Source organism: Sturnus vulgaris, chromosome 6 (genome assembly GCF_052056855.1).
Source record: "Sturnus vulgaris isolate bStuVul1 chromosome 6, bStuVul1.hap1, whole genome shotgun sequence".
Lineage (NCBI taxonomy): Eukaryota > Metazoa > Chordata > Aves > Passeriformes > Sturnidae > Sturnus > Sturnus vulgaris.
In genome coordinates, this window is record NC_142248.1 from 36,959,900 (window position 1) to 36,985,853 (window position 25,954).

The 25,954-nt window shown below is 40.0% G+C and overlaps 1 protein-coding gene across 13 annotated transcripts in view; it reads right to left on the bottom strand.

Annotated features, from left to right (window-relative positions):
- Nucleotides 1–8,948: 8,948 nt before the first annotated feature.
- The window catches only part of BEGAIN (brain enriched guanylate kinase associated), a 156,721-nt gene continuing 139,715 nt past the window's right edge, over nucleotides 8,949–25,954 (bottom strand). For all 13 annotated transcript variants that reach the window (XM_088166259.1, XM_088166258.1, XM_088166252.1 and 10 more), the window contains 3 exons: nucleotides 17,925–18,032; nucleotides 14,230–14,313; nucleotides 8,949–11,059 (listed from right to left, as the gene is read on the bottom strand). In XM_088166259.1, coding sequence (XP_088022385.1) covers nucleotides 9,686–11,059; nucleotides 14,230–14,313; nucleotides 17,925–18,032 — 1,566 coding nt within the window. In that variant the 3' untranslated portion in view covers nucleotides 8,949–9,685. The remainder of the gene's footprint in view (nucleotides 11,060–14,229; nucleotides 14,314–17,924; nucleotides 18,033–25,954) is intronic.

The window sequence follows — 25,954 nt, forward strand, 5'->3', positions numbered from 1 at the left end:
ACTGTAATATTATAGTACAGTTTTCTGTACTGATTATTTTTGTTCTTTAAATTGGGTTTTTATTTGTGTGTTAGCAGTCTGAATTTAATATCTCTTCTCTGCCTAGGGTAAGAAGTGTATACCTTGCTTTTATAATACAGCCAATTCACCTCTCAGATTTCAGGCCAAATGCTCTTGCAGCAGGATTGGAACTCATCTACATAACTAATAAAATAATTTCAATTGAAATTAAATTGTTGTAATTATATAATAATATATGTGTTTAATATAAGTATTGGGCATAATATATAAATTTGTGAACTATATGGTGGAAAATACCTCCTATTAAAGATGTGGGAACACATGCAAAGATAAATTACTGGCCCAGCAAAAGTCTCTACTGTTTTTCTAGGCAAACAATCCCAACGTAGCAGTACAATGGAAAATTATTTATTAAATAGAATTCAGAATAGGTTGCTGTAGCTGCTGGGAGTTTTATGCTGACAAGGATCAAGATCAGTAGTTTATCTACAGTTTGTTTTCTACTTCTTCTAAATTTCTGAATAATTTTAATGTGATTCAAATGTGTAAGGCAATTAAATGTGACTTTCCATAGCCAGAGAGCACAGTCTGTGTGTCTTCAGTAGGTTTAAAATGAGCCCTAAAGCCTTTATAAGACTTGGTGTGTGGGAAGTCTCTAGAATGGCTAGAGGCATGAATTGAATGTACTGTAAATAAACTGTGGCATGAAAACTTTCACTAGTGTTCAGGGAGGAGAGAAAATGCTGATGAATGTCGAAACCATAACATTTGAATGCAGTGGGTAGCTCCTGCCTGACACACATAGGGCTGGAGCAGAGAAAAATTGATTAATTCAGCCAGCACAATGAGGGAGAAGCCTGACTCTGACACTGCCATTAAATAGGAAAAATTTTGACAGGTAAGTCAAGCTGTGCTATATGGTTTTTTCATCACTGTTGCACATTTCTGAGGAGGTGTCACCCTGGCGCCTGCTCTGCAGATGTGGTTCTGCAACATCAGGGGACACCATGATTTCCTCAGGTCTGCCCTGTGAGCCCACAGTAAAACAGAACCCTTTCCTGATTTCCAGTCTCCAACAGGAAAAGGCAAGATAAACTGTACCCTTGATCCTCAGGATGTGGGGGGTTCCCAGGCTTGGTTGTTTCTCCCTTATTTCCTGACGGGTCTGACTTCACTCTGTCTGTTTGTTGCTGTGCAATGCTAGGCTAGGATTGTGTACCCCAAGAGATGAAATGGAGATGTCCCTCTCTCTCTCGTGCTCTTGCCTTACTTGTCACCTCCTCCCACTCCCACCAAGTATTCACAGCTGTCCCTTGAGCTGTGGATGCCACAAATTTCAAAACCTGCCCAGACAGCCCATGGGATCTCCACCCCTGCTGTAATGAGGGAATGGTGCTGTATGGATACAACTATTACCACAGCATCTGTACAGCAACTGAGAGCCTTAAAGGCATCATCCTGAGGCTTGTGCTTGTTCAAATGGGATCAAAATCTGTCACTAGCCTCTGAAAGAAAGCTGAGAACATTGCTAGTTGCTGTCTGCCAGCAATGTTGCAGTCATGAGGCTTTTCCCAGGCTCCTGCAGAGAGTGAGTGTGCTCTGCAGTGAAGTGGAAAGCCTTTCTCAGATGGAGAAAGGTTCCTTATCACCTCCTTAGCAGCTGCACCAGTCCAGTCCAATGGGCTCTACAAACAGTCCTGCTTCTTTGAAGTCTTTCCTGTTCTGTTGTTTTCTTGGGCTGTTTTTCTCCAGTAAGAGCTATTTCTTTCAACAGCTGTATGAAGCTTTATCCACTCAGCAGGAGAATATCTAGGGCAATTCCTAAGTATCAGTATCTAGCTGGTGTGGGTGGCACTAATGGAAGAAGGTACAGATCTGCCAAGGAAGTTTGTGGCCAGGCTGGTGCCTTTTTTTGAATATTTTTTGTGTGAATTGATAAATAGCTTTGGCTTGCAAGTGAGTATAAATATAAACTGCAGAGTGTTGAGAAATATGATACACACCGTGTCAGTGTCTGTGGAAAAATGAGGTGGAACCCAGCTGTTATGTATTAATTTCCAAATACTGTATGCTGAGGCTTTTGCTCTTTCAGTTTAAGAAGATTTGCAAGGAGAAAGGCCTAGCAAGGGAAAGGGAGAGCCCAGGGTAATGGACTTTCTTTGAATTCTGGTAGTTCAAATAGTCCCCTTCATTTCTCTGTATGAAATATACATAGGTGTGAAGTGAGGAATTGTAGCCCAGGGACTGACCTGTGAATAGGAAAGGTTAATTTCCCATCCAAAGGGGAAAAATACTTAGGATAAGAAAACATGGTATTTGGTAATGGTAGGCAGGTAATGCAATATGCATGGCCTATGCAATTACAATCAAGAGAGTATTCTGTTAAGGACTGTATAATCAAGTAATAACAGACAATCCACTCTTCATAAGACTAAAGGATAAAAAGATAGAAGAACTATCCTAACTTTTTATAAGCATAAAATACAAATGTTGGACAAATTACCAATTTGGTATGGCTAGGGAGTTTTTTGTGCATTTTCATGAGTTGAAAGTTAGGTTGCTTGAGTGGGAGCAACACTTTCTCTCTAAACAAAGCAGAAATTCAAAGCTCAAAATAAAGTAGTCTTAGAAGTAGGAGACAAGTGGAGCTATGAGCTGAAGCAAGAAATCAAGTTTAATTGGTGTCATCTAGAGTGCCAAAAAGTGCATTTCATCTTCATCATCAATAGAGAATGAAAGAAAAGTAAAAGGCAGTCCAAACCTATTTGAAATAAAATACTTGTTTGGGGTCTTTACAAAGTGTGACTTCACTGGATTTGTTGTGTTCCCACATCTTGGCTTTCTGGACTCTGAAATCTCAGTAATGAGATGTTTACTGACATTCTTTTCAATTAGACCATTTCTCCTTGACTAGCAAATGTTATTCTGTTCACCTGATTTATTTTCAGGATTGTTTTTTCCCCTACTGACACAAGTCAGGTCTTTACAGGCAGGACTGACAGCTCTAGCAAAAACCCCCATATCACTGCGGCTTGTAAAATATGTTTTATTTTTTCTCTTTAAAAAGAGGTGGGGAAAAAAGTCAAAATTAGATTGAATGAAAATAGTCTGTTTCTAAAAGCCTTTTCCCAGGATTTTTTCATAATGTACCCTAAAAATCAGGGGAATACAGTAAATGTTGTGACTGGAATGTTTTACTGCATTTTGTGCTGACAGAGCAATCATCCTTGCTCTGCCTCCATTCCCTTATCTATCCTTGCAGCTTGTCAGGAAAATCCAAGTTGGTTTAAAACAGCAAGATGCAAGTTCTCAGCTCAGTTACATACTTTGGCAGTGTGTGTGTTCTCTAGGAAAAAAAACCAGTTTTATTGTAAACAAGCGTGACTGTCTTAGAAATAATTTGGTCTTTTAATAGTTTGGATACACAGATTAATTTTTGAATTTTCTTTCTTCCAGTGTCAGGTCTTTCCTTCCTCACCTTCAGGCTATTCTGGACTCTGAAAGCACAGGTAAGTGGGGATGAATCAGAAAACAATGATTCACTTCCTGTTCTAAGGCCGAGCCTGAGAACTCGAGCTTTTGTTCTTTATCTGTTTCTCAAGTCACAGCATAAGCAAAAGGCCAAGAGCCTTAAAATCTGCTAAAACTAAAATAGCTAACTCCTTACTATCTCGCTGGGATTAGGCATGTCATCTTAGTGTAACTCCCAGGGCTTTGGGGATAAGAGCATTTCCCTCATTTGTGGAGGATAAAGACTGTGAAGTGCTGAAGGTCCATTGAAGTAAATTGACAAATTTTAGTCAAGTGAACATAAATCCGGATTTATCTCCTTTCCAAAAAAAACCACACCAGAGTCAACACTCATGATTTATCAGTAGAAGAGCTGCTGCTGTTGTCCCCACTTCCTCAGGGTGGTGGCACAGTGGTTTCTTGAGGTGAGAGGCTCTGTGATGTCTGGACATTCAGTGCAGGTCTTCCTCCTCATGTCACCCCACACAACTGGTCTCCAGATCAAGAGGATTTCTACTGTAACAATAAAAGCTCTAGTTTAACAAAACACTTCTTGAGTGGGAGCCTGCTGAAATTTATAACCGTTCTGTGCTGAGAATGCTTTTATTCCTTGTGATCTGTTTTTCAATGCCACATGTGCAGACCCGGAATGGGAAAGGACATTGGCTGACATTGACATTACAAATTTAATTATTCTGGGACTTGCTGTTGTTTCTCTTCTTCTAAATCATAGAGCTGTCATTGCTTGGCTGGGTGTAGTAAATAGTGCTGTGGCTCTGCAGCTCGTGTAGTCTGCTCTGACTCATAAACTGCAAAGGAAAAATTGAAATTGGTGAATATATTTAAATATTCATTAGAGCTGACTTCAAAAATTAGAATTTTTCTGAATAATCACAGTTAGAGTATTAATGTGTATTTATCACTATGGGTGTGTTGTTGGGCACTTAACTCCCATCAGGGATATTTTCCAACAATTGCATCTTGTTTTGGCCCTTGAAGATGAAGGAGCTCCCCCTGCTCTGGAATAGTAAATGTCTGCAGGGATGATCCTTGCCTCAGCAAGGAGGGGTGGGAGGGGCTTTACCACTCCCCACAGGTGTGGGATGTGGGGCTGGCACCATCCTTAAGGAGCTCCCATCTGGCAGAAAGCAGAGTCCCCTTCTCTGCAGCAAGGGGGCTGAGGAGCCTTGGAACAGCAGCATTTCAAAACCTTGGTGCTTTGGACATTAAGCTGATGTCTAAGACGTTGTGGGGTACAAAAGGAGCAAAACCTTCCATTTCATGAATATTCAAATTATTCTTTTTAGCTGCAGCTAAACAAAACCTCTCAATTACAGAAATACAGGAAAAAGAAAATACCAAAGAGAAAATAATATGAGAATGCTGGAATGAATGAAAGGTTGTTAAAGAATGACTGAATCCCCAGAGTTGTTTTTAACAATGAAGTTTGTTTACAAAGACACGAAGGAAAGGTTGGGAAAACAATGAAAAACTTCTGGTAATGTTGATATAAGAGTGTGTAGGTAACATGCCATGGTGAGATGCATGCAGATCAGAGGGTATGGTCATTCAGAAGCTTTAGTCCTCTCCTTTCCTTGAACTGCACTTTTGTAAGGGGGCTGGAACAGCTCTCTGCTATATTAAAGGTTATGGTGTTCAGCAGTAGAAAGGTGAGGAGGATGTTCCTCGAAGAGAACAAGTCAGTGTCCTGAAAGGAGTGTCTTCCAAGAGAAAAATCTGAGAGGACTACATCTACACAACTTAAGCAATACTTAAGGAGACATTTAACAGTAGTCTGTAAAGATTACAAGGTTGCAGACATGAATGGGGGATAAGAATTTTATATGAAAGTCCAGAGGATGTCAATTAGTACTTTGAAATTAAACAAGGGGAAATTAATCTAAGTAGCTGCATAATCATGCTCTCTGATAGATTATGGAGTGAAAATTCTTTTTAATTAAAAGTGCTGGAAGGGGAAAGAATTAGTTTGATTAATTTTCTAGTTTGGGTGAACAAGTTCGAAACTGTTGAGTTGAAAATGACCAGTGTTATGGCTTTCCATGATTTAAAATTAAAAATTTTAACTATTTCTAGACTTATAAAAAGTTTAACAAAAGTGACCTGCATTATTCATAATTTTTGGGATTTTGCACCTTTTTTTAAGATTAATTGGAGTGAGAAAACATCTCAAAAATGCATTTTCTTTCTACGATTTCATAATACTTTTGCATTGTTATTCCTGGTGAATTATAACCCATATCCCTAGTAACATTTTTGTATTCTTGTCTGTTTTGATATGTGATTCAATATGCCTCACTTTGACCCCTTTCAGACCCCTTTGTTTTCTCCCTGATCAGTGTTCTGTGTCATATTCATTCTGCTTTTGGTTTTCATCATTAAAATGACATTTTTCATCTTCTGCTTCACTGCACTATTGGGGACTTGCCACTTCTTTTACTCTCCCTTTCTGTTCTTACTCATGGCAAATGAAAAAGTGAATCAAATCAAAATTCCTGCCATAGTTACCTACAAATCCTGCATATAAAATTTGGTTTGGAAAAGTGAGGTTTTGTGGCAGCATGGAGACACCTTGGTGTTCTGGTAATGCTTAAGAGAAAATTGAACATTTATGTCCTTGGGAAAAGGTATTTCATGGCAAATTCTCAGCCACTGGAGTGGAGGGATCTGTGGCACTTTGGCTGAAGATCTGTTCTTTTGCTTTCTGGAGACACTTGTCATTAAATGAGCATGAGAGTAGAGTTTATCAAACCACATCTACCATTTCTACATGAAAAAGAGAAGTCAGCTCTTCTGAGAAGGCTCATTCTGATGCTGTTCTCTGTCTGAAATGTCCTACAGAAGGTAAGTGCTCTGAGGAACATGGTGACAGACAGATCCAGTGCCCCTTTTATCTGGGTTCAGGCTTATTCTCTGCCTTTGTCTCTTTTTAACAAGGTTCAAATTCCTAAAATCTCAGTGTCTATAAGTCTGTACAAACAGGTTGTCTGATGGCACAACAGAACTCTGTTGGCTGTTTTCAATATCTCCAATGACATACTCCAAAACTGGATTACTTCCTCCTGGTCTGAAAACTGAAGGCAAGCAAAAAATTAAGACACTACCACAAAGAAAATTTGAATCTATTGTGAAAATACCAGTCATCGTTTTGTTCTCATGCTTCAGATCTCTGTGGTTGTCTCAATAAATCTAAACTTATTGCAACAAAATTAACCCCAAAATCCCAGGAACCAATCCTTTATTATAATCTTTCAAAGTTTTTTTTTTTTTAATTAAACTAAACCATAGTATATCTGTAAATCTGAGAAAATGTTGGTGAATTATTGAAACTTTTTCTCATGTTCATAGGAAATTAGCAAACTTACTGTCAGTTTTTCTAATTAAGGAGAAATTTAAGTCAACACATTAAAGCTGAAGAAGTTTTACAGCCATTTTGATTGATTCAGTTGAAATTCATTACAGGGTAATATATTGTTCTGTAAGAAAATTCGTTACAATAAAATGTTACAAGGTTATAGGCTATTTTACAAAAAAAACCTCTGTACTAATTGGCTGAGAAGGCTGGGTTTAATCTAGGTATTAGTGCACATAAACTGAGAAAAAGAGTTTAGTGAAGCATAGAAGCAGACTTTGAAACTGCAGTAGTATGAAAGAATATAGTAGAACAGGATATTAAATAATCAGAGATATAATATCTAGAAGAAATGTAATTTTGTGTAATTGCCAAAGTAGCACTTTAGGTCAAATAATGAACAATATTATAAAAGGATTAGTCTGACACTGTGTTCCAGTTCATAAATGACACAATTTACTGTTCCATAGCTTACATATTTTCTTAGGTGAGATAACACTTAATTTTCACCTCTTCCATACAAATCCTTATATTCATTCACCAGAGAAATTAATGTCTTGCCTTAGGGATTGTCTGAATTTTATATACCTGAATGAGTCAACAGTGAGGTTTTTTTCGCATCTGTTTTCTATCTTGGTGTTTCAAAGGGGGAAATAACAGCTCTTCTGGATCTCCAAGTCAATTTACTGCAGGTCACATCCTGCCATAAGTAGCTCTTGGCCTTTGGAAACCTCATTGTATGTGTTTATTATTGACTTCATGGAATTATTTGCAGCCTGCCCTACCTCTCACACTCACTGTGAGCAACTTTGGGAGCATAAAATCACAAGGCATGTGACAGTTTTGTACTGAAATGAGCACCACTTTGGAGCTAACTCCTGCCTTACCTGTGTGATATTATTTGCTGCCATTATTCTCCATGGTGCTGCAACAGACCCTGGAGGAACTGCAGGGACCTGATGCCCAATGTCCCAAAGAGCACAGCAACTACTTGTACACATCAATAATGGTCAAAACTCTGTAGTAGACATGAAGGAAATGGAGAGCAATGGGAGTTATTCATGCCAAGTGCACTGAATCTGTGGCTCCATGATTGAAGACACTTGTGTGGGAAATGAACAGTTCTGTAGTCCTGGTTCATAGTTGCCAGGTAACTGCTTTCAGAGAATCAGCAGAAAAAAAGTATGTTTTCTTAATACCTATTGAGTAGATCATTATTTTAGCTTTACAAGGAGCTAGTTTATATTTCCAAGTGATCCCACTGATTAGTACCACATACTGCACCAAGCAAGGTCTTCCCCCATATGTGAGCTGTCAAGAGTCAGTATTTTAGGTATAGGATATGTGAACATGACTTAAAATAATCATTAAATATTTATTGCTGTATTCTACCAAGCAGGAATACTGAAGCTGGGAAGAAAATCCACAGGATTTCCCTTTTTTTCCTTTTTGTTTTTCTCCTCTCTCGTTTTGCTCTCTCCCTTTCCCTCCTGTCCCAGTTGTACACTCCATAATGGTGAAATGGTGAGAAACAGAAAAATTGCTGGAGGAAATGCCAAAAGTACAGGTAAAAATACATATTCACAGACTCAGAAGTAAAGGCTACAGACGGCCAGACTTTCCTTAGGGTTTAGAAAAATCACTGTTAGAAATACCAAGCTACAGAAGGGGCAGCTGTGGAATGTAAGAGTCGTAAAGGCATAAAAAATTGTGTCAAGTATGTGAGTAACAGAGGAAGAGCTTACATCACTGGTTTTTGAGTAATTTTCTGTTTTCATTCAGTATGCAGAACCCTGTCTGGTGAAGTCAAGACTGTGGATAAACATTTCTTTTTCCCTTGCTTACTTTCAACAGGCTGATGAGAAGCCATCCTCCCACACACAGAGGCCATGGGCTGTGAACCAGATTTCTCTGGAGCTTACAGAGAAAGAGAGACTCCTTTAGAAAGCAATCTAGTTCAGGAGCTTTAGTCATTAGCTTTTGCTGGACTGATGCCCCTCAGAGCAATTCCATGTTCTATTGAATTAAGGGAAAAACAACCCCAAAATATATCCACTGGTGTCTTTTATTAAGTTATGCAAAATACAGTATTAATTATGACACTGCATGCATTTTAGACAATATAAATGCAAGCCTACAGAAAATGTGACAAAGAAACCCTCAATTACTTTTGAGGTAGTATACAAGGAAAAATAGGAAAGCAGAAACACAGTGGATTAAAAGAACAAAATATTTGTATCACTTTGTGCATACATTAGTCACTCATAAATACATTTGTATGAAATAAGTTAAGATACAATTCCATTCTTGTTAAAAAATATACTTCTTCAAATTCACCGTTCTTGTTTGTTTTGATTTCACATGACATTTTATGGTATTTTTATCAGGTGGGTTTATTTTTTTTGTCACTGTCATCATGATTTTACCCTTTTCCTCCAAGAATTTAGGCACAGATGGCCTCATGCACAAAAATAAATAAGAAACCTGCTTGAAGGGAAAAGAATTCTGCTCAAATAGTTTAGGATAGTCTAATAAATACATTTTTGTTTATAAAAATATTTCAGGTTTATAAAAGAGGGGAGGGGACTGTCTCCCGTGTGGAAAGGATGTCAAGTGAAAAGTGCTGTATAACGTTTTTGAAGAGATTTTGTTTTAAACATATAGTACCATTATGAATATATATTTTATAATAATCCTGTTTCTTAGAACCTTATTGTTCTCTAGAAGTATCAAATGCTCTTTTCTTCCTTTTGTTTGCTGTCTTATTGCAGTTTGGGGAGACGCCTAGTTCAGAAGGGTTCCGTAAAGCTGTGCTTTTGTAAGGCTGTCCTTCCGACTCAGACCAGTGCTCCCAGTCCGCTGAAACTGTGGCTGTTTGCTGTGAACACCCGAATGGCTCCCTTGATCCATGGAAGACTGGTGGATTTCTGAAGCCTCCACTGAGCTCTGATTGAGTGACTCTGCTGAGCTGTTGGGGCTCACGTCCACGTACTCTCTTTTCAATACCGGGCTATTTTCCATGTTTTTGCTACTGCATAACTGGACAGTGATCCTTTCGTTTTTTTGGTCTCTCGATTCTTTTGTTTTGTAAGTGGGCAATTTGTCCTGTTTACAGCTTGTGCTGATGTCAATGTTCAGGCCACTGTCTGTTCTCAGGAAGCAAGAATCCACAAGTCTGCTTTGGCAGATGTCGTCTCCCTCTGAGCAGCTGTCTGCTTTGTAACTAGCATAGATGGGGCTTGTTCGACTGTCCCCCTTCTTGATGGGGCTGCTGTAATACTGCTCTGAGAAACTGCAGGGTGACAGCCTGCCAGCATTCCTGTAGGAGTATGCTCCAATGTCCTCCACGCTCAGCTGCCTCCATCGCCCTGGCAAGTCTTCTTCTGAGAGGTGGGTGCTCCTGCACTCGTTCCTCATTTTCTGGTTTGCTAAAGCCTGCTGTGGTGCTATGGCTGAGAAATGAAAAGGTTCGTTTGCATATGGAGGCAGAGACCTGGTGAAAGTGGGTGAGTTCTCGTTGTCATCAGCAAGCTCCATGTGCTGTGCAGGTTTGGGCTTGGCAAACCTGGGGCTCCCCTGGTGCTCGTACCCCGCGGGTGACTTCCTCTCAAACAGCTCGTCTCGGTTGCTCATGTAGATCGCTTGCTGGGACGCTGTCAGAGTGTTGGCTTGGGCGTTCTCCTTCTCCTCAGACGTGACACTGAAGCTGGAGTAGGAGCTGGAGGTTGGCAGGGAGGTGATGTACTCTGGGAAGGCTTCATGGGAGAAGCTGGAATGGAAACCATCTTCTTCCACAGTGCTGTCCGTGGAGTTTTGGGACCGCAGGAAGCCCACGTCCTTCACCTGTGTGTCCACGCTCTGCCTCCTCTCCCTCCTCCTCTCCTCGGGGCAGTAAAGGGCTGTGTCACTGCAGTAAATGTCAGACTTGTACTGGGGTCTTTGTCCCACTTTTCCAGCAGAGTCCTGAAAATTGAGATCCCTCGTAGATGGGCTTGACAAGTGAGAGGACAAGCTGTTTGGGTCTGGTTTTTCCAGTACTTTGGCAATGACACAAGTGGGTATGGTATCAGCATAAGAAGTGTGGCACAAGGGGACAGAAAGGCTGCACCCGTGTTTTTCCAGGTGGATGCTGACTCTTTCCTGAAAGTCAGTTGGCAACTGCAACATAAAGAGATGGCAAGGAGAAAGGGGAAAAGGAAACATGTTAATAGAGGTGTCAGATGAGTGCTGTTTGTGACATTACATAGCTCACCATACCTGGTTCTTTGGCTAATCTGATGGCCACAATCTTTGTGCATTTCTGGAAACAAATGTAATCAAATGACTTTTGTTTGTTTGCTTAACATCTGCACATCTTCATCTGCTTTTGCTCACGGATAACACCGTGAAAATGAAGCTTCCTTCCAAATTAATTCAGGTTGGATAGGAATGATCATAGAATTGCTCAGGTCAGAAGAGGCCTCTATGTTCATCAAGTCCAGCCATTAACCCAGCACTTCCAGGTTTATTTTGTTGATAAATATAAAGCATGTACTAAACAACAATCTTTAAATGGTAGGTAGGGAATTACAGCCTACAACAACACTTTCCAGACTGTGTGCTTGAGTGTGATTTGCAGGTGATGTGGGTGTGCAGAGTTCTCTGCAGCAGTGAGGAAAGAGGAAGAGATCAGATCTATTCTGTTCTTCTTTTGCCTTTCCTCGAGCTCCTCTTGCCTACAACCCCAGCCAAATTGGCTCCTGCCCTCCAGCATCACCTTTGATAAACAATGCTGTTTGAAGATGCAGAAAAGATGACTGACACTTAGAGAAGTGGTGCTGGCTGCTGTGACAGGATTATGCCTGTGCTGGGAAGAAGCAGATCAAGCTGGCTTCCTTGCCCCTTCAGTCGGACACTGCTTGTCAGATCAACCATCCACATAAGCCTCAACATGTCCTAACACACTGACAGAAATAAGCACTGAGACCTGTATTCACACTGTGATTCCTGGGACAGAATTAATCAATAAGTCTGTTATATATCTGAAATCATATAGGTTTTTTTTTAGAAAGTCAGGATCAGGGCTGTGGATGGTGGTTTCACCTGCCATTCTGTCAGGTGGACCCGAAGAAAGAGAGAGAGATGACATTCCTTGGTGAAGCCTACTCAGGTGAAACCTACCAAGCATGCTTTCCTGTCAAATTTTATCTCCCTTGCTCACTTCAGATCTCTATCAATGATCAGACAGCAATATGAGAGAGGTTGTCTCTCAGTATTTCTTGTTGGAAATCAGAATTCATGTTCGGAATAAGTTTTGAGTTTTTGATTGTGATAGCTCTTTGATATTTGTGTTGACTTATGCCACTTGGGAATTTATCCCTTCAAGGATGGGCTGAACTCTGATTTACTCAGCACTTTCTTTTTATAACTAGAAATCAAGCTCCTCTTTACAAAATAATCAGTGGTTAACCTTATGACCTTAGCAATCTCACTTGTCCCTTAAATTTGTACCTCTAGAGGAGAGAACACTACAAACACCTGTAGTTGTTCCCCTAGCTTTTATTTTTGGCAAAGGAAATTTAAGGTGCCTGCTCCTTGTCATGGCCTCACAGTTTGTAAGATATGGAGATCCTCTTTTAGCTTCATTGGGAAGTTTTTAAAGGTGGTTTAATCCCCAAACCTCACTGTGTTCAAAATATGGCATGTAGTGAAATGGCATTCTTGTTATTTGTAGTAGGACGAGTGTTTTTTCAACCAACAGACCTTCCAGGATATTTTGGATTAATCATTATGTTGCTAATTAACTCATATGTCTTCCATTGGAAATAAATGATACTGCCAGTCTGCTGGCAGACAGCAACATTAGTCATAGTAAGTACAGATGCAACAAAGATTGAATAAACAGGTTGTAAAATAGGCCTGGTGTAAATTGCCATAGAAATGAGGAAAAAAACCCACAGTTAATTTAATGTGAAAATGCTGTATGGGGCAGCTCTTATTTTAGTGTTGTATAGCACCACTGTTTGATCTATTTTATGTATGTTATTAAAATTATGAAATGTGTTAAAAAGAACATTATTTTGTGGGCATTGCACTGGAAATGGGAATTACTAAAATGATACTGCTATCACATTACTATATTGTACTACAGTTTAGGTTTCTGGATGACACACAATAGTTTATCAGGCAATATTTGCATTTGTTAAGAATTTATTGGCTGTGACAGCACATTCACTCTTGCTAAATTAATAAATTCTTGGACTTATGAGTGGAGACTGCCTATTTTACTGAGTATATGACAGTCTGGGAAATTGTGGGGAGATCTCACATTTGTGATAGTACTCTGCAAATAAACAATTAAATGCTTTTAAGGTCCTAATTAGAACAGGTAAAGTGCTTTCCAGTGAGTAATGTCATGATAATTCCTCGATACAATCTGCTAAAGTAAGTCAGTTAACAGGAAAAAATAAACAAGATAATGGTTAATTTGGAAGTTCTGTCTCACTTCCATAAAATCATTGCCTGTTGTTGCAGAAGAATCTTGCTCCATCTTTATTTATCAGGGTAGTTCAGTGCTCTGAAGCCGTCTACTGACTTAGAGATGGTTTGTACATTCCAAATTTAATTTGGGGAAATGTTGGCCTGATGGGACTGATGAAGGAAAGGCTATTCTCTGTAACCTTCACTGAAGCAATACATGTGAGGAAGGTGCTATTGCTTTGTGCAGGGCCTGGATCCCCAAAGAACTGTCTTGTTTACTGAGATAATATTTACCTCCCCTTTAAGGAGCCTATTTCTCAAGGCTCGTTTCCTTGGAAGCGAGGATTATTAATTAAAGTTTACACCTTGGAAATCAATCATTCGGTGCTCTGGTTTCTTTAGAAAAAGATATTTGTTCTGGCAGTCCATTTTAAAATTCGGGTTTGGAAACTAGCTGGGCTGGAAAATAGCTTCAGGAGGGAAATTGATTATATCAGAATCTCTGACGCCTGTAACTTGTCATTTCCCTGCTCTCAGCCCACTGCTCCTGCACGGCATTTTGCATTCTGGAGTTCACAGCACTTCGGTGTTGCTGAAACCTTTGTTTCACAGGCAATCAGTGCAATAGGGCCCATTCCACTGGATAGGAGAGGTTCGGGAAAAGAGCTTCAAGCTCCGCCCGGGGCTGGGATTTTGTCAGCACCTCCCTCGACTGCACAAACACCAGCAGGTGCACAGAGCCTCCCTGGCATAAGGGGTGTGTGGAGAAATAAAAGCCTTGAGGGCAAACAAATCCTGGAACCGATACATGCAAAATAACCTGTTTTCCATACAATATTTGTGCCTTTGAACAAGTTTGGTCACATTACCTCTGAAAGTTTATGTGCCCTGTCATAGTTCTTGCTGCACTGGAGAAGCTGAGCAGCTAAATTGCAGTCCTTCCTGTAGAGCTCCTGGAAAATACAAAAAATAACCTCTTATTTACGGTTTGCAAAGCGCTTGTGGCTTTCAGCCTTTCTCCCGTGCCTGATCAATCTTTTCAAAATGCACTTTGGGGAGATTTGTAGCGTGCTTTAATTTCTAAACAAATTAAGATGCTTTGTTGTTTCTTGCACAATCCAGAGAGATTTCCCCTTTTGTTCTGTGAGGGCCGATAAAATTACTAAGAATAAACTTTTGAGACCTGTTACAACAGAACAGTAATCTGCATTTCAGAAGATGCATACTTACCATTAAGAACTGAATTTTATACTGTTAACATGCATGGTACTGTGCAGGCTAAAAAATAATGATCTTTTAAGCAAAAAAGAAAAACTGGGTATTATCCAGACCAGCACTAAAACACTACTTTAGAAAGTACTAAAACAATCTTATGAGACTGTGGGAGAAATTATTTACAGAAATATACATTGTGTTGTTTTTTTAAAAGGGTGACTCTTTCTCCTTTTGATATTTCTTCATGGCTCCTGGCTCCTTTAATATATTGCAGAATGCAGCTATAGAAATATATTAAATCTCACTGCAAATATTTGATGCTGCAGAACAGAATATTTTCACTGGGCAAGAAATTACCAAGAGAATTCCACACAGGAAAGGAGAGAATTTAAGCAAGCTTCTTATACTATCTTTGTATTGAATGGCTCCCACAGCCTATTTAATGGGAAAATTCAGCACACAGATTTGCCCTTCACCTAAATTTAATTTAGCACATATGGCTCTGTAACTATATCCTTCAACCAGTATCTCTGGCTCCATGAAGGTAAGAGTTTTATTTTGTTTTTCCTTATGTAGTTTCATTAACACCAAGGTTGGCTTCAGAAGTTGACTTTATAGGTGGGCAGAGATGAAATATAAAAAGCATAAAAGTGGGCACTGGGCTGTGTTAATCTGTAAAAATTAGTTCGTGTTTACAGACAAAAGGTGTGGAATACTGATATAATTTAGATTTTTTCCTCATATTAATGTTATAATTTTATTGCATGCCGATTTTTATGGCTCCATTAATTCTCTTAAAAACGGATAAAGAAATTTTCTGTGAAAAAGATATTTCCTCTGTTTTAAAATGCCATTTTAAGGTATTCTGTAATAAGAGATGCAGCAAGATGTTCTTGTGAGTCCTTGAGGGATGCAGATAGTTGTCCTGTGAACATTAGTTCATATATCTTCATGTTCAAGGACCTTGAGACACTTTTGTTTTGCAATTTTTTTTCTGTCTTTGTGAGATTTTATACATGCCCCTTCTGCCTCAAATCTAGTGGGGGAAAATTAATTTATGTAGGTCTTAAATTTTATATTAGGACACACTATATTCATTCCTGAAAAAGAACCCAAGAATTCAATTTAGAAGTAAAATCTGTTACACGTGATTTTGATATGTTGCACTCACATTAAACCAAATATATATTGCTGTACAATGTATAGCACAGACAGGTACCCAAGTCCCATATGGCATTTCCAGGCACACAAAAACGATCTTTCTCCAGAACCTAATCCTTTCTTCAAAAGCTGTGTGCCTCTCTTTCTGCGCAGAGGTTGTCATGGAGAGTACAAAAAGCATTTCTGACACTTTATTTTTAGAAGCTTTAAAAATTACTACAGAAAAATTACATGTGAGCTACATGTGCCACGTGTACTTTGTTCTCAATCTGCTGGGCCAAGCCATGTGACTGGAGTGACTTTCTCTCCTTTAGTGTTTGCCTGAATGGAAACCAGCCATATCTGTGGCAACCAGAACAATAACTGTTCATAACTGCAATTAATGCCAGAAGTGTTTCCCACAGTTTAAAATATGTTTTTGTATCAAAAGTGTCATTTTACATTTCTGTCAGAAGAGAGAGAAGAAAGAAATATTGCTGAGACAAAAACATTCTCCCCACGTTGGATGCTTCAGTTTATCACTTCTGTACTTACTAGGTAAAATATTAGTGGTTTGTTTCATAGTCCTTTATTTTAAAATGTGGAATATAACCTTTACTCCTATTAGCAATACTACACATAATCACAGATTATCCTGAGCTAGAAGGGACCCACAAGGATCATCAAGTCCAACTCCTGGCCCTGCACAGCACCATCCCCAGGAGTCACACCATGTGCCAGCAGAATTGTCCAGACACTTCTTGAGCTCTGTCAGGCTTGAGGCTGTGAGCACTTTCTGGGGAGCCTGTTCCAGTGCCCAGCCACCCTCTGGGAGAACAACCTTTTCCTCATATCCAACCTAAACCTGCCCTGACTTAATTTAATGCAATTTTCTCAAGTCCTGCAAGGGCAGAACTTTGTCCCTGAATCAAGCTCAAGTCTGAAGAAGTAGTACTGTTATTTGAGGCCTCTGGACCATATTCTAATGCTCAGAATAAAACTATGAATACTGAAAATTCTTCAAATGTGGGCTCAAACCTGACGCCATGAAGTAGTATAAATGCATGCATGCTTAAAGGGAGAGTTCTGCAATTTTTTCCCACCTCTATTTTAAATGAGAAATAACTCCACTGATTTCAGCTGAATTAGTCTGGAGGTATACCTGTGCTTCCAAAACCTGGATGTAGCCCATTACTTTAACCAGACTCCATTACTTATAGCTGTGAGAGTTATGAAGTAACTCTTCTTTCAACTCAACTTCTATAAAAGTGAGAGGTCAGACTGGGACCTTTTTGTTTCAGTTGGAAAGCTGTTAATTGCACAGGCAGAGTTTACATCAACAGGCATTTTAATGAGATCAAATGCTCCCAGCTATGATTAAGAGTTCATGTGAAATATGGGAAGATTGAACATAAGATGCTGGAAAATAAGTGCTAACAGAAGCATGTCTTCTGTACATGAATTTTTTATTAAATGTGGAAGGAAAGGCACAATAATGAACTAAATGCCTACAATATTCCTCTCTTTGCTGTCTTTGTAGGTTTGTCTCAGGAAGGATTTAATGAGCTTGTTGCCAGCTGCACTACTCATGCCATTTCTCAGCAGTGTTTAATGAGATGGAGGGTGACAATTGCCAGAGATGTTCCCTGTTTTGTCCCACACAGAGACAGGTACCTTTTTATAGATGAACAACTGCTGGGAAAAGCCTGACTCCTGCTCCCTGCAGGAGTGGTCTGAGTGACCAGGCTGGGTCAGTCCTGCCTTCTGCTAGAAGAGCTTGCTTGTGCTGGGCTTTTTGGTGAGCAAAACTGAAAGATCAAAGAATTGCAGGAAATGTAGGGCTTCAGACTGTGCCTAAAATCCTTCTGATGAGTCCCCACTCCATACATGTGCTTGCACCAGTTTGCTATACTGATGGCAAAATCAATGTGGGAATATTGCCATTTCTTAGAATTTTTTTTCATCACTTTCAGGCTAGACATAAGGAAAAAAAAATCAATGAAAACTCTCACCACAACTTCATAGCATAAGGAGAGCTGGATTTATAAAATGATGGGAACAAGCAAACATAAATTTTAACTGTTGAGGTGACAAGTTACATTTTATACAAACATAAAATATTATTTTATAATTTCATGGGAAGTGTAAGACCTAATTTGTTTCTGAATATAATCTCAAAATGAATACAGTTGCATAGTTAAATACTTACATTGTCTTCTGACAACTTATCTATAGTCACCTTGGCTTCTATTAAGTGATTATTGAGTGCAATTATTTCATGGCTCAAAGCCCGTTTTTCCTCTTCGTAATGTTGACCCTGTGTAGAAAATGGAGTAGTCAGTGTTTTTCCTACAGTCAGAATATTTCAGATAAAGACCCACAGGTTGATGTAATTTTCAAATCCAGAGAAAAGCACAATAGACAAACATTTATTTTTTCTTTCTCCCCCCCTCCCCCCACTTATTTATTTTCTCCATTATTTTGCTATTTGTACTTAGGAGATGGGGTAAAGTCCTTTAGCAATATGGAGGTCAGATTGAGCTCACATTAGGAACCTTCACAAAAGGCTCTAGTTAGCCTGTGCAAAGCACTGTATGGAGCATCAGCCAATAGATCCCTTCTTAGTCACAGGACAGGGTGTCTAACATGGACGGGACTGGAGCTGCTCTTTTACTACAAGAATGTTTCACTTATGCTATTCCCATCCTCATAAGGAAGGAAGAACAATATTTAAAAAGAAAAGCAGTTGTGTTTGAGTCAATTTCATTTTAGCTGTTGACTGTTCTAGCTAATTTAAAAGCCCTGATTAAGGTTGTTCATTTCTCAAGGTGAATGTTTACCTGATTGCAGAGTTAACACTCATTACCAGAACACAACTCACTGTGGCATATCAGGAAAACAGTCTGATTCAAATTTCTTTCTGCCCACTAATTTAATCTTGTTACCAGTAGGATATAACTATTATAAATGCAAAGGAATCAGTGGAAAAATGAAGTGCCACTGGCCCTTCCCACATTTTGTCTCATTTTGATAGTCAGTGTTTATTGTAGTGCTTCTCATATCAAAAATCATTGTGTACCAGTCATTTATAACCCTGCGTCAGCCTTAAATTGGTGTTAAAAAGTATGGTAGCCTCTGAGTGCTCTGAGATCAAGGCATCTTCTGTGCACTCAGAGCTGCAACAACAAGGTTTGAAAATTATCTTGAGGATCTTTTAGAAAGGTGCATTGCTGTAAGAGCAGAAAGTAGGGTAAACCCTAATGTACATCTGTTTTTTCAGTGAACTCAATCCAATGACAAGTTCACAGTCTCAGTGGTGCTGAGCAATAGGACAAGAGGCAACAGGTGGAAACTGGAACATGGGAAGTTCACCTGGATATGAGGAAGGAATTCTGTACTGTGAGGGTTGCTGAGCAATGGAGCAGGGTGCCCACAGAGGCTGAGGAAATATTAAATATCTCCCTGGACAAAATTCTGAGTAAAGTGCTCCAGAGTACCCTGTTTGAGCAGGGAGATTGGACTAGATCTCCAAGTGGATCTAGTGGATCCACTTCACTAGAAGTGAAGTGGTCCTTTCCAACCTCAACCATTCTGTAATTCTGTGAATGTCACTTCCCATTTTTAGTTGTGAAGGACTGAAATTTCCTAAATGTCATATTGCCAGGGTCACACAAAAATCTTCTATCAACACACACTTGACATTGTCAGCTAATTGACAGCAATGGGAATTGGGTGTTTTGAAGTCCAAATGAGTATCAAGGTTAATTATCCAGCTGCAAAGCACCAGCCTGTATTAAAGGAGGGTGATTAAATTGGAAGTGGCAGCTCTCATCCTAGGCTGCTATTTAAAGAAAAACACCTTCTCAAATGGTCTAAGCAAACGCACAGCTTGATTTAAACTGTGCAGATATGATTGAAGTGTCTTTGTGAAGGTCTGGACTGGCCTATTTTAGTGCCAGTTTTCTATGGACTGTCTGTTCCCTGCTGCTGCCAGCCCTCTGTCCTGACACTCCAGCTGTGTCTGGAGGCTGGTTCAGGTTTGACACCTCTCCCCTCCTTGTTCCCATTGATCAGGCATTCCTGCCTGGGGACTACCTCACCGAAGGCCAAAGTGCAGCTTTGAGAGCTTGCAAGGCTCCAACCTCACTGATTTTAACCAGACACAGGGCTGTGTTTTTTAATTAGGCAGATTAACGTGGTTTTATAGGGGACCCTTAACTCTCATTGATTTTATAGTGAACTAAACAACCAGGCACTTTGTAAACCTCCTGGCCATCTGTGCACCTCTAAAAATCCATCTCCTTTGAGACTGTGGCTGAAGATTACATTTTCAGAGGTATTTAGCTGTTTAATGAGGTAGACAAGTGACTACCTAAGTACCAGCAAAAAATATGTCCCCTTGATTTTCTAAGTCATTTCATGCTTTTGAAGGATCCAGGTCCACTGAGTACAGACATAATCTTCCAAATAGCCATTTGTATGGAAGATTTTATCAGTCCTTGTATGACAAGTTGTCATGCCAGGACAGCTGATTTGTAGAACTCTGTTGCTCTAAATCTCTCTGATCTCAGTAACTGTTGCTCTTGCTTAGCCAAATGGAACTTTACCATTCTATTTTGCAGTTCAGAACAGAATATCTGATTTACAAGTATCAAGGATAAATCCTTGAGAATATCAAGGATTTAGAGTTTTCAGGAGAGAAACTAATAAAAGGCAGCAGATTTAGGCGTTGGAAGCACTACTTTCCACTGCATCTGAGTAATGCTGAATCTGGCTGAATTATGATTTCATTTTATTTCACTTATGATAACATGGATGATGTTCCTCAGACTTTGTATCTGCTCAGATGTGACTTTAAAAGATATTCTATATTTGTTGAACTGTAAAACTCTCTTCAGCTCGAACTTATACTATATAGTTCAGCAGGTGAACACCAAAGTAATAAACACCTCAGTAGTGCTGTGGAGAAGAGGGAATAAGAAGGGAAGGCCAGTCCCAATCTTCTCCACTATTATTAGTTCACATGTTTCTGTTGAAATCAGTGTCCTTGACATGAGCAGAGTCTGTTTCAATGTGGCAAAAAAGCTAGGCAGGACACTGAAATCCTTTGGCATATTGGCCACACACTGTGTGTCCATCTTTGGAAGTTCAGGGCTTCAGCCAGACGTTCTTGTGGTGCAGTGGTGGCAAGAAAAGGACAAAAGGCTTAATCCTGACACCACCTATGGGAGAACAGTGCAGCTGGAAGAGACAGTGTGGTGGTGATGGATCAGTGCATTAGAAGGATTGTGGGTCACTGGGGGCTGCAGCTTTGAGCACTCCAGTTGCAGTCAAGCAATCATATTTTCAGCATCAGATTGTCAGAGAGGCATGAAAGAAGGATGAGAATCATAATATCAGTGCTATGATCATGAGTTACAAATAAAAATGCCTATTTTACTTGTAACCCTTTTGGCAGATCCCTCTATTTCTGGTAGCTTATAGAATCTTGGTCCTCCTACTCTTCCATGAGGCTGGTGACCCCTCCTCCCTTCTTTTGGCCCTGCTTTCTGCTCTGCAGGTGCTAATACCCTATCTCTCAGAACTGGTAGTGAATTAAATCAGTGGTGTTATTGATATGCCAATAGCTTGCAGCTGGGCTGAGGGTTCCTGAAGTCCACTCCAAAATGCCTGAGCTACAGACTGCAGTGGGCTGAGTGGCTGGTGGATCCTTGTTCAGAAATCTTTGTTGAGTCAGCTCTGTGCATCTTCTGCCCCCCTCATCCCTTGACATGGAGCCAGCACACAAGAATACAGCTCTGTAGTGTCTGACTAACACAAGAGAAGTACAGTCATGTGCCCACATCTGAGTCAGACCAAATTTATTCTGCTGGGTGACTCCAGCAATCACAGCACCTAGGCTGTGGTGCAAGGCTGCACCTTGCTCCTATCCTGGACTTAGCATGGCCCTCAGTGCTTCCTTATGAGATCTAAGGAAGGGATTGAATACCTGTTCCTAACAAAGGAACCAAATTATATAATAAAAAAAAATATAATCTCTGTCTGGAACCTTGGGGCCTTTATTACAATTTTTATCTATCACAGTCAAAACATCCCTCGTTTATTTATAGATCCATAAAAATATAAGTTGATGCTTTCAAAAGTTTTTGTTGCCATCTAGTCCCTACATCTGAAATCTGTGATATAAGTGGGGTGAAAAGAATTTTGGTAGATTGATTCAGCATGAAATAATTAATAGATACGTGTATTTTTAAAAGTAGCAAAAGCTGGATGAAAATATCTGCTTATCTTGCGTATTAGTGGAGCCATAAAGGTCCCTACTCTAGTCCTTCAGCAGAAATGGGCAGGCTGAAAGCTCTGTCTCTCTCTGGTAATGTTTCAGCCTCCCTTCATTGCTTTCCAGCAGCTGCAGGGTGTCCTACCATGAAGCAGTGTCAGCCTGTTAGTCAAGGCTTGGCTGCTCCCTGTCCCTGCTGTCCTGCGGGAGCTCTGATGGGTTGAGACCTTTGGAAAGCAGCCTCAGATCTGCAAATGGGGAGTGCTGGTCTTGGAAATGTCAGGCTTTCCAAACATGGCAAAGTAAATCTTGATATTCCTGTAAGGAACATTTCTGTGGATACAATTTCAATGCTACAGTGACAATAATGTAATGGTAGCACTGACCAGCAAGGTATTAGTGACCAGAGCCATTTCTTTGGAAATACTTTTTTAAATAAGTAATGCCCAAATGAAAGACAGAAAGCGAGGGAGAGACTTTTTCTATTAAAAATACCACCAGAATGATACTAGTATCCCATCCTGAATGCCTTGACAGAGGTTTACTACAATGTTTTTGGATGAGGATACAGGCAGAATTTTGTTCTCTTTTTTCTCTACTACTCTGCTTGTCCAGGAGGAGCACAACACTCTGACAGGAGAAATTCTCCAACTCTGTGGACCAGTGTGACACTGCTAACTCAGTACTTGTCCCCTAGACCAGCAGTCACAATCTTTTCAGTGCTTGTGCTTTGAGGTATCTGCTAAGAAAATGCAGGGGGTTTATTGTTCTGTGGATTGTAGTCAGCAAACAAGTGCTGACTATACAAGTGGGGATATTCTTTCAAAATAAAGTCTGTGTGGTTTATGGTCATATTTTATAACCTCATTGAAATGATCTTATGAAGAACTGAAGTGAGCAGTTGAAGATGATAAATTGGGAGGAGTGTTTGGTACAGCAGTGGGTGGTGCTGCCCTCCACAGGGACCTCACAGGCTGGAGAAATGGCCTGAGAGCAATTAATGAATTTCAACAAGGAGAGGTGCAAAATCCTGCACCTGGGGAGGAACAACCCCTTGCACCAATGCATGCTTGGGGCCACCCAGCATACCCTGCAGCTTTTCAGAAAAGGCTTGGGAGGTCCTGGTGGAAACCATTTACTGGAGAGGGTCTATGAGATGGCCAGGAAGATGATTAAGGGATTGGAGCACCTCTGTTCTGAGAAAAGACTGAGAGAGCTGGGACTGTTAGCCTGGAGAAAACACAGCTTGAGTGGGATCTCATCAAATGTGGATAAATATCCAAAGGGAGGTGCAAAGAGGACAGAGCCAGGCTTTCTTCAGAGGTGTCCTTGACAGAACAAGATGCAATGGGCACAGTACCAGAAACATATGAAACTCACACAGTGCCATCTGAACACAGAAAACTCTTTAACTGTTGAGGGTGACTGAGCACTGAAAAAAGTTGTCCAGAGATATTGTGGAGTTTCCACTCCTGGAGATATTAAAAAAACTCTCGACGTGGTCCTTGATGACCTGCTGTAGGTGTTTGAGCAGGGAGTTTGAAGCAGATGATGCCCAAATGTCCCTTCAAACCTCAAACATTCGGTCCTTCTGTGAGTTCTGTAATGTATGGCTACCACATCTCACTGGACTGCTGTGATAACTGGGGTGGTTATGATATGATAGTTTAAATTTCTGTTATTAGCAAATGCTGATATTTGCATATAAGTAAATGCTCTTATTGTTATGGAGAGATGATTTAATAAATAATTAATACATCTCTAGGTCCCAATAAAATCGAGAACAAGGACTATGGTACAAGTTCACTTATGTTTTTCCCTGGTATTCCATCGAGACTTCAAACAGACTCCAGATTTGACTTGGTGCATATGAATGCATGTCTTCTGGAGTTAGTGATGCAACATCTAGTTATTGCTGATAATTACAGCAATCATGGAGGACACGGGTGTGTATCTATCACAAAGAAAGGGCCCCCAGATGCCCTGTGCATTCTCAGTGACAGTTCAATGACAGCACTTCAGTGATGAGTGAGAATGAATTTGTTTTACAGCATCTGTCCGTACATATCTTGTATTCTGGTGAAAAATTAATAAAAGCAGCCATTCTTTATGGAATGGAAGATTGGGAGATTATGCAATGGTGTCTCCCACCAGGTGTAGAGACTTTTCACTGTTGCAGAGGGTACTAATGTGGATAATTTCAAGCTTAGGTGCACTCTTCTTCCCAGGCAGTCGTGTCATGGTCTCAGCTGAGCAAGGCAGTGCTCAAACCAAGGGACCTCTTATCTTGTAAGCAGAGTCTTAAACAGACACATATGTGGTGCTGGGCTTGGCTAGGCTGGAGTTATAGCCAGCAAGGTAAAGAAAACAAGAATGAGAAATGTGGTGGAAATAAAACCTTTTTTCCTCCTGTAATTCTGAAAGTTAACAGCTGCTCTATTTGCAGTACTTCCCTGCAGACCATATGCATAACTTGTTTTATCAGTTGGCTCATAAAGAAGCAAAAGATGATTTAGATTTGCAGGAATTACTGGGTATTCTCTGCAGTAATGCCTGATTTTAAGCATTTTAATTTCTGCTCTGCAGATCTTCATGTTTTTGTGGCAGATGACGTGTTTGTCTTTGTGCCTCTTTATGGATGCTCTGTGTGAGTTTATCTGCCAGTGAAGAGCAGTGGATATCCCCTACTCACACTCACTTGCACCCATGGGCAGAAACTGTAATAAAAAGAGTGCACGGACAACATCAGAAGAGCAAATACTAATGAAAGACTTTTGAATGAATGTGGAGACTGTATCAACTAATACCAGTTGATGACATGATCCTTGGGGTGCAGGATTTGGTGCTTATAATTGTGGCATGAAAGCAACATTTAATACACACTAAATTTGTAGTTTTACTTCTTTGAACAACAATCTTATTTTGGTTTAACATGAGCATCCAAAGGAGCTGTTCTCTTACAGATTCACTGAACCCACAAGTCTATTTAAGAATATGCATCTTTACAAGCAAAAGAGGAAAACAGCCAAATGTTTAGCAGATTTATGAGGTAATTCTTTATCAAGTAACAAACAAAACTGCAAGAATGTGTAGGGATGTATGCAAAGGCTGTGGCAGCATCCTGATTGCACTTCATCATCTACCACTGTCTCATCTTTGCTTCCCACTGCAGTAATCCCCAGGACACCCATCCTTGTCTCAATACCTCTTCAAAATGCTAATAGAGCCTGGCTTTCAGGAATGCTGCTACATTATGGTAAGGAGCAATGACTAATTCATTATATTTATCCTACAGAATATTAGATATTTATTTAAAGTCATTTTCTGATGCCAAGCTGCCAAGGTTGCTGGCAAGCCTGCATTCTTCAGAGACAAATGTATGGCACTATGGATTTGAAAAGACCCATTTTTCTGGGCAGGTCACAGAAAATATGTTGTTGATGTGTCTTTTGCCTTAGGCTTTACCTACTGCAAAAATCTATGTCATGTTGGAGTTCTTCCACATAAAGAAGAGAGTGGCAAGAACACTATTCCAATGTGACAGGCCTTTCTTATGATGAACACATGGGATAAAAGGAAGTGACAGATGTATGACTCTTGGGTTGGCTCAGGAAGAGATTGGATTGTCTGTCCTTGCCCACAGCTTAATTTTTTTTAAAAATATATATTTTTAACTCCTTCTAGGAGCTCAGCAAATTAATTTAAAATAATTACATGGTCGTAGTGAAATGAAAGGAATGGAGACTTCAGCTGAGCTGGTGGTAAGGAGCAAAACATTTTGCAGAAAGAAAAAGAAGTTGTGTGAATGGGTAGAAAAGGAGAAGTTGCAGTGCTGCAGGCCACACAAGGAAGGCTCTTCAGCCTTGCAGCTTGAAGTTGTCACTCCAAGGACTCAAACTTTCTACCCACAAAGGCTTCTCTGTGTAAATGGAGAAATTACTGGAGAATGGATACTACTTAAA